Source organism: Drosophila obscura, unplaced genomic scaffold (genome assembly GCF_018151105.1).
Source record: "Drosophila obscura isolate BZ-5 IFL unplaced genomic scaffold, ASM1815110v1 contig_150, whole genome shotgun sequence".
In the NCBI taxonomy this organism is placed as follows: Eukaryota; Metazoa; Arthropoda; class Insecta; order Diptera; family Drosophilidae; genus Drosophila; species Drosophila obscura.
The window spans coordinates 3,360,778-3,368,873 of record NW_024542736.1 but is presented as its reverse complement, the minus strand read 5'-3'; the positions used below and the strand labels follow the sequence as shown (position 1 = coordinate 3,368,873).

General features: G+C 48.7%; 2 protein-coding genes across 3 annotated transcripts; one reads left to right on the top strand and one right to left on the bottom strand.

The window, feature by feature from the left end:
• Nucleotides 1-150: 150 nt before the first annotated feature.
• Nucleotides 151-2,879, top strand: LOC111069270 (augmin complex subunit dgt6). Of its 2 annotated transcripts, none has more exons than XM_022359251.2 (3): nucleotides 151-1,547; nucleotides 1,609-2,165; nucleotides 2,230-2,879. In XM_022359251.2, exons 1-3 carry the CDS (start codon nucleotides 254-256, stop codon nucleotides 2,371-2,373), a joined length of 1,995 nt encoding a protein of 664 aa, XP_022214943.2. In that variant the 5' UTR covers nucleotides 151-253; the 3' UTR covers nucleotides 2,374-2,879. The 2 variants fall into 2 exon arrangements, with proteins under 2 accessions (XP_022214943.2, XP_022214950.2); XM_022359258.2 differs by having other exon boundaries at nucleotides 2,233-2,878.
• LOC111069261 (choline transporter-like 2) lies at nucleotides 2,623-8,089 on the bottom strand. Its single transcript, XM_022359241.2, has 4 exons — nucleotides 7,940-8,089; nucleotides 7,372-7,684; nucleotides 5,311-5,658; nucleotides 2,623-5,242 (listed from the first exon to the last, which is right to left on the bottom strand). Exons 3-4 carry the CDS (start codon nucleotides 5,632-5,634, stop codon nucleotides 3,167-3,169), a joined length of 2,400 nt encoding a protein of 799 aa, XP_022214933.1. The 5' UTR covers nucleotides 5,635-5,658; nucleotides 7,372-7,684; nucleotides 7,940-8,089; the 3' UTR covers nucleotides 2,623-3,166.
• Nucleotides 8,090-8,096: the final 7 nt, after the last annotated feature.

Genomic DNA, 8,096 nt, shown 5'->3' with positions numbered 1-8,096 from the left:
TATTTATGAGAGCTAGTTGATTAGCGCACTTATCGATAACATAAATAAATATACCGAAATGTATCATTTCAATTTCAACGTAAAAATATACTGAAAATCATAAAATATCGCGATAATATCGATAGTGCACTCATACTTGCACATCTGACAGATCGCGCAACTTCAAACAACAGCGGTAGTCGCAAAAAAAAAAAATAAAACCATATTGGAAAATAGATTAATTAAACCAATTGAGCCTGAATGAGAAACAAGCATGGACCGCTCGGTAATTGCACCCTGGAAAGCCGAGGAGAAGGAGCAAAGCGAGAAGCTGCACAAGAAGCTCCAGGGCCTGGCTTTGCTCTATCCCATGGGGGACGAGATGCGGAAGCTTCTCTGCTGGGATATGTTTCTCAAGCCCAATCAGGCGGCGTTCTTTCAGGTGATGCACTATCTGTTCCGACTGCTGGATCCGGCGGAGTTCAAGCGGCGCTTTTTCTGGCCAATTGCTGACAAAAAGGCGGAGGCCAACTTCCGCTCCAGCACCGTGGAGTATCTGAAGCACCTGAACGAGAAGCATCAGCTGCAGTGGGCGCACATCAAGTCATATTTGGTGGTGATGCCCGGTGGGCATAAGTTCATTACTTTCATGCTGGAATTTGTGGGCTTTGTGGTCCAGGAGCTGATCAAGCAACGGGAAAAGATTCTGCTCGTCGACACGAGTCCAGCCCAACTGCGAGACTTGAATGTCAAGGTGATGGGCAGGCAGAATGCCCTACTGAAGGAGTATGCATCCTCGTATGTGGAGGAACTGGAACGGAATTCGACTCTGCTGCGTGGAAGTACACAAAAGATCAGGCACATCCAAGCTGAGATCTCCGGCATCACCGGAGTGGCGGAGGCACAGCTGTACGACGATGCCTTCCTGGAGGAGTTTGAAGCAAGCAATCGACTGGCTGTGCAACAGAAAATATCTGCGCCCGCTGCCAGCAATGCCACACTGGAGCTACCGCTCAGGGACCTCAAAGAGAAGATCGAACGCTTCCAGGCCAAGCAGGCGGAGCACAATCAAAACAAGGAAGCCATGGACCAGACACTATGCGACATGCACCAGCTCTTCGACAGCGTGTCGGATCCGATGTGCGGCTCCGACATGGATGCTTTGGTGTGCGCCTTCAACAGAGTCAGTGACACCATTGCGGAGCAACTGGATGCCAACGATCACTACAACGAGTCCAACGACTTTGTGACCAAAACACTGCAGGCGCTGCGCCTCGAACTGGTGGAGATGGAGAGCCAGGTGACCAGAGCTCAAAGGAAATTGAATTTTCGGCTCAAAGAGGACACCGGCAGCAGCAGCAGCCTGCATCAGACGCAGCAGCAGTCGGTGGCAGGTACACCACGTTTCGAGTGTCGTGCCCATGGCATTACCAATAAGTTGGTGTCCACGCCGACCATTCGATTCGATTCGGTGGACAGCGCTAATGTGCGCACTGCACACGTGCGTCTGCCGCTGCAGGATGACTTTAAGGCCAAGCAACTGGACAATTTTAGCAACAGTTTATTGGGTATGAAAATTACATTAAATTACTCGTAGTTCTCTTAATTATGCTGCTTTATCCTCTTAAGCACCTGCACCGCCACGATCCGCACGTAAATTGAAAGTCCTTGAACAGTCCAACGATCTCAATTGCACCCTGAACCGTTCCAAGGTGGCTAATCCCATGCAGCTGTTGCGCACCATTGGCAAGTCCACGGCCAGACCACCAGTGGCAGCCACGCAGCAGCAGCAGCAGCAACAGCAGCACAATCTCTCATCGCTGGGCAGCAAATGGAAGCAGATGCAGGCCTCGTTTGGCTTTGACGATGCCCCGGTCGGAATTGCAGTTGCTGCTGCTGTATCCCCTGCAGAGTCTTCCCCTGCCGCCAGCGAGCCATACACGCCCTCGAGCTGCAACGACTGCACACGCATCGAGCGCATTCCCCCACGGTCTTCCAATGCCAATAGCTCGCTGGTGGCCAAGAGTGCGGCTGTGCGCAAGGTTCTGGATCAGTCGCGTAATGTCCAGAATCTGAGTACATCGCCATCGGGCAGGCTGGATCCGTTGGTGGCCGAGACGCCACTCCACGAACCGATGCATCAACAAATATTGCCACGCGTTCTGCTCAATGACAGGACAATGGATGTGAGTATCCCTCCCCTCGTGGATAGATTCTAGTTCAGTTTTCATGTGACTTTCTGTCTTGCAGCAGTTCGAGGATCCCTGCGACAACAAGGATAATGAAATGAATGCCTTGAATGGTGCAGCGCAGAACTTTAACCTCGAGCTGAGCGACGATGGTGATGACCTGCACGACATAAGCGATAGCGTTCTCGAGGATGTATCCATGTAGACAGGACAGGAGGCAGGGGCAATCAAAGATTCCCACCGGCTTTGTGTGTGTGTGTGGCAGTATTTAATGTTTATTATTAATATGTATTCGAAATTTATAAAACTTACGAACTAGCATTTATCATCTCACTTGTTGCACTTTCGCTCGGCCATACATAAAATCAGACTTTCCAATGAGCGTGTTTCATGGAAAATGAATGGAATGGTACAAGCAATCAACCAAAACAAAACAAAAAGTAAATTAAAAACGTTTGGGAATTCAATTTTATTAAATTCGTTATATGATTGCCAATTTGTGTGCCAAAAATCAAATGGTTTTGCGAGAGATATGTGTGTGTAAATGAGTGGATCGGCCATGGCTTCGTAGCTGTAACACTGTAACAAATGGCCAACCACTGGGTGTAAATTTTTTTATATTGCTTTTGTGTCGTATGCGCTTATCACATGATATCCAGGACAGACGTTCCATTTTCGTTTGCCGCCAAAAAAAATAAACAAATTAAATATACAAATGGGTTTAAGTAGTGTAACTTTAAGGTGTGTGGGGGAAGGGGAGATTAAAGGTACTGGCAAATTCTTTCAAAAAAAAGTTTGCATTTGCATACATTTCATGTAAATCTTTTTGCACCTCTCTCTCTCTTTCACTCTCTCGGCGGCTTTGAGCAATGGGGGGCGCTCACGGCCCCATAGATAAGGGTTATATATATATAATATAATGTAATATAATATTTATAAATATAGATTTAGATGAGTTTCCATTATCTTATGGTTTGCACTGTCATTTTCCGTTCTCCCTACTTGCTGCGACGCTGACGCGGCGGCAGCTTGTTCTTCTTTCCGAGAATCTTCATGAGCTGTTTGGACATGAAGAAGGGCTTCTCCGGTGTGCCATCGTTGCGCTCGCAATCCTCGAGGAAGCACAAGAACAACGTATCGACGGCCGTCGAGTAGACGCCAAAGAACACGCTGGTTATCAGAAAGGCTGCTATCACCACCACTGCGGTGGGCACAGCCCTGTAATGGAGCTGCACAATGGCCGGATTGTTGGCCAGAAAGTAATATGTGGCCACGCCCGCACCGGCGGTGAGCAGCAGCTTGGATATAAAGAAGAGAAAATCGGTGACCTGATCCAATGTTATGACCCGCAAGAAGTTTCGCATTATCAGATTGAAGGCATCCTTGGCGCTGGTGCAAAAGCTCTTGCCGTGAATGGCGCACATGATGTACGCGTTGCGATTGAGGAACTTTAGGAATGTCTCCAGCAGCCAGAAGAAGCAGCGCATGCAGCAGAGTATCGCCCTGGTCACCGCATTGTCGTATTTCTTCAGCTTCTCATTGATGTACTCCAGCACCAGGCGAATGAGACGCACAACGGCCAGTATGAGCGAGCCAAAGGCCAGCGTGCCCAAATGATAGAACGCTGTCTGGCCGAAGGCACGTGCCAGCGTAAAGTACGGCACATCGCGCTTCTTGAAAGTCCAATACCAGCTGGCAAATGTGGCCGCCAGCACCATATCGCTGAAGGCCGAAATGAAGAAGCTCAGCCACAGGAATCCGAATATGTTGTAGAAGATGGCCCACCTGACCAGCGGCGGATTGTCGATGTCCAGGAAGCTGCAGGTCGTCTGGGAGCAGGCCACACGCTGCGATTGCTGAAAGAAGCCCGTCGTCGAGGCCTGTGTATTGTAGCAATGCTTCTCAAACAGCTGCGGATCACAGGCACTGCCCACCGTATAGTTGATGGCAGGGCCGTCGCACACGCAGGGCTCTTTGGTCACTTCACCGGCCTCGTTCAGTCGATGCACCATGCGAAACGACAGTTGTCCTATGGAGCCGAGATACAAGCCCACACCGATGGCAAACGCGATCGTGGCTATGAAGAGCACCCACGAGAAGATGGGGAAGAAGACGGTGCTGAAGACACTGCTCACTGCCTTGCTGCCCTCCTTGGTCAGGGCGATGGCGATGCGGATACGCTTCCGCAGGACAATAACCAGCAGCAGGATCACCACAAAGCACACGCCCACAAAGATGGACAGATAGAGCCAGGTGTTTTGGTTCTGCAGAACATTCTTCACCGTCGACTGCAGATTGAGGCCATGTATGGGGACAGTGGGCGTCTTCTCCCAGAAGATGTACTGCCGCACAGTGTAGTAAATGGCCACCAGGAGGCCGGTGAGGACGGCAAAGATGGAGAACCACAGTATGGGCGCCGAGAGCCAACGCATCAGGGCAATAAACACCAGCGAGGCGACCAGCGTGCAGAAGCAGGCCACCAAGACAATGGACCACGAATTGACCAGATCCTCGACAATCTCCTCGCCCAGCCGCTGGGCATCGTGGGTGCCGTTGTAGAAATGCGCCACCAGATTGCCCACCATCTTGGCCAGCCGTGTGTCCGTTTGCTTCATCTTCTCCTTGATGACGGCATCGTTGAGCCTTCGTCGGCACTGCACCGCCGGCTCCTCTTCCACGGGCTCCAGCCTGCCATTCGATTGCGGCAGCACCAGCGCCTGGGACATGCTCAGGGCCATCGCCTGGGCCTGCAGTTCCGGCTCTGAGGTGGCGTTTCCGGGCAGCAGCCGCAGCTGGCGACGTGAGCGTCCGCCCTTGAGCAGAAACGAGGGAATGAACTCGCACATCTGTGGCGAGAACTCGAATATGCAGCGATTGAGAAAGGGCGCACTCTTGATGTACCAGCGCGCGCAGAGATTCTGATCGATGGCACGCTGCATATCGCCTTTGCTGCGAATGTTCGCCTTGTGCTCATCCGTCAGGCAGATCAGGCGACTCCTCAGCTCCTCGTAGCTCAGGCTGTCGTGCATCGTGTCCCAGATGAACGTCTGAGTGGGACAGCTCTCCACGCATACCTGCAAAAAGGATCGTGCTCAAGTTTTGGGAATTTCTACTCGCTGCTCGTGTGGAATGCATCACTCACTTGTGGTGTGGGGCAGCCAGTAATCGGCACGAGCGGATCAATGCACTGCTCCAGATTGAAGAAGAACAAGTGCTTCTTGTGCAGCACAGAGGAATCGATGCCGCACTTCTGATTGAACGAGTCCGTTGGCACCATCAGCTTGTTGAGATCTCCATGGGTGATGGCATAGTGGGCAATGAAGCCCCAGCCAGCCAGAAAGAGTGCAAACAGCAGCAGGCAGGGCACATCCGTGCAGCTGCGATCCCTCTGTCGTGGTCCCTTGAAGTTCCGATCATAGCGCAAGGGTTCGCCATATTTGTTCATCAGCTCCTCGCTCTCCGTCATGTTGCCTGTGCTGTTGTTCGAGATCTGTGGGCGAGCATGTACATACATGTACATTCAAATGAGAAGAGTTCTCGTGATTCAAATCTTATCACAGATAGGCTGTGGGCCTACTCGAGTGTTTTGTCTGTTGTCTGTGTAATGAGTCTCTTCTGTTTTGCTCTGTTCTGTTCTGTTCTGGTCTGGTCTGTTCATTTGTAAATACATTTCCGTCAATGCGTCATCGTTTCTAAAATGGAACCAAGCCACGATATAGAGACATACGACTGGCAGTACTCTTACAATATGTACATACATATGTACATGTGTATGTATTCGTATGGCGGGTGTTAGAAGTCACCCACCGGTACTTTTTGTTCTCGATATTTATTGTCAGTTGTACGGGTGGATATACAGGGTAAATGATTGATATTATTCCATATACTGATGTTTGTAGGTATATACATATTTAATTTCATTTAAACATACAAATGAAAGTGATCTAACCTAAAGGTGGTCTGCCAGGCAATCAGTCTGGATTCTAAGGTTTAAGGGGGGCAAATGTGCAGTTGTATGTTTTTATAATCAAATAAATCTGAATTTGCACTCATCAAAATTTTTATTATCAGTTGGGAAGCAACAGCCACAGCTTGTCTTTTATTGCTTTCACATTAAATATGTTTTTCCTGAATTAATAAACTGATGTTCAAAAGCTTACACTTTTTTTCGCTTCCGTTTATTACTGGTTATACCCTTTCAGCGAGTCTTGGGGTTCTGCAAAGTAGTTTAGAAGGAAAGACCTGGCTCCAAATGGCTCGACTCGAGAGAATGCTTCAACAGAGAGTAAGAAGGTGAGAGGCAAAAACAACATACATTTCATGTGCATTAATGGCCTGCCCACAATTTTTTTTAAGCAAAGTAAGATCTAATTTTCCATTTGAAATAAAAAATTTCTTCTGCTATTTAGCCCCGCAGATAGATCTAAATCTGCTCTAAAGATTAGTACTGTTCTTCGATGACTTAAGCAAACAGTTTTCAAAGGTTGCAGCTGCAGTGTATCTAGCACTTCGGCTCCCCCAACAGTTGGGCTTTTCCTTCTTTCTTCTTGTTCCTTTTGGCATCTCTTTTATCGCTTTTGCATGTCAATGATGCGAAATGTCTCGGCTCTTTGATAATGATCGTGAACTTTGAGACGAAGCCAATCGGGAGTGATCAGCGGCAGCACAGCACTGCCGCCATTTGGCGTGTCGCAAAATGGCATAATGACGCATTAAAAAGTTAATTAAATTCGTACGCGCAACTTGTTGCCGCTGCTGCTGCTTCGGCTGCGGCTGGTTTATTTATTTGTTGGTTTTTTGTGCGGCCACTGCCCAAATGGAAAACCAGTTGAGCGCCTGAAATGGACGTATTTTCAAACAAACATTTCGCTTTTCAGGGAAATTCATTGGACACTTTTGGATTACACAAGGCGAAATATATGTATTCAAGGTCATTTACCGCGTACAGTACCATTTCGGGGGGTTTTGAAATTACGGAATCCAATTAAAAGGAGAGACACGTTTTGTCGACACTTGTTTGCATTGGGATACTTGCGTACCGCGGGTATGGGTCTTACGGAGGAGTCTGATAAAAGAGCTCTGTGTACACAGAAATAGATTCTTATCGCTGATGATGTCTTGCAGTTTTCCTGCCATGCCAAACCGAACAACATGTACACTAGGTGGCCCAGGTAATTACTAATGGATCGCATTACTCACTCACCTCTGGCTATGCGTGCTGCTGCTGCTGCTGGCTGCTCTTCCGTGGCAAATGAAATGGAAAAAAGACAACAAAGAAGCTCTTTCTTTATTGTCGCGTCGCGCCTGCCCTGGATACGACTGCTATGTGTGGTGGGCGGGGGACTGGAGACTGCTTTGTTTCATTTGATTCCTGTGTCGTTCAGGGCCTTTGGGCGAAAGTCACAAAGCGACGACTGACAGTGGGGGGCGGTTGGCTCCCTTCCTTTGTTGGTGGAGCACCGAACGTTGCTCTTTGAACGGCGGCGGCGGTCACTTGCACTCGAGAAAGGGGGGTGCTGCAAGCATAAAGGCAGCATAAAAAATAACTACATATACACAAACGAGTGGCTTGGGACCACTGCACGGCATACGGCACACGACACTGCACGGCACACTTTCATTAACTGCACAATTCTTATCGTTTTCATTTGATAGTGGCAGCACAGTCAACCCATTTTCATTAATAACAGCTTGCAGTTTCAGTCGAATTTGTTTGCATGCAACTATTTATTGGAGCACGAGCCACACAGACATGTATGAACAAAACTCACGTATTTGCTCCAATCCACTTGCACTAATTGTAAGCAAACACTTGCCGTAGTTACGTGAGAGCCCCACAATAATACTGAGAGAGACGAGACGGGACCCCAAAAACCCAAAACACTGTCAGCCCCCACTTGCTAACAACTTTCCAACCAACAGCTGGTA

Bases quoted from the DNA above. Each gene is read 5' to 3' on its own strand.
- LOC111069270 (XM_022359251.2), top strand. From the start codon at position 254: ATGGACCGCTCGGTAATTGCACCCTGGAAAGCCGAGGAGAAGGAGCAA. The intron at 1,548-1,608 runs GTATGAAAATTA...TATCCTCTTAAG, and splicing joins TTTTAGCAACAGTTTATTGG to CACCTGCACCGCCACGATCC. The intron at 2,166-2,229 runs GTGAGTATCCCT...TCTGTCTTGCAG, and splicing joins TCAATGACAGGACAATGGAT to CAGTTCGAGGATCCCTGCGA.
- LOC111069261 (XM_022359241.2), bottom strand. From the start codon at position 5,634: ATGACGGAGAGCGAGGAGCTGATGAACAAATATGGCGAACCCTTGCGC. The intron at 5,243-5,310 runs GTGAGTGATGCA...TCCTTTTTGCAG, and splicing joins CTGGCTGCCCCACACCACAA to GTATGCGTGGAGAGCTGTCC.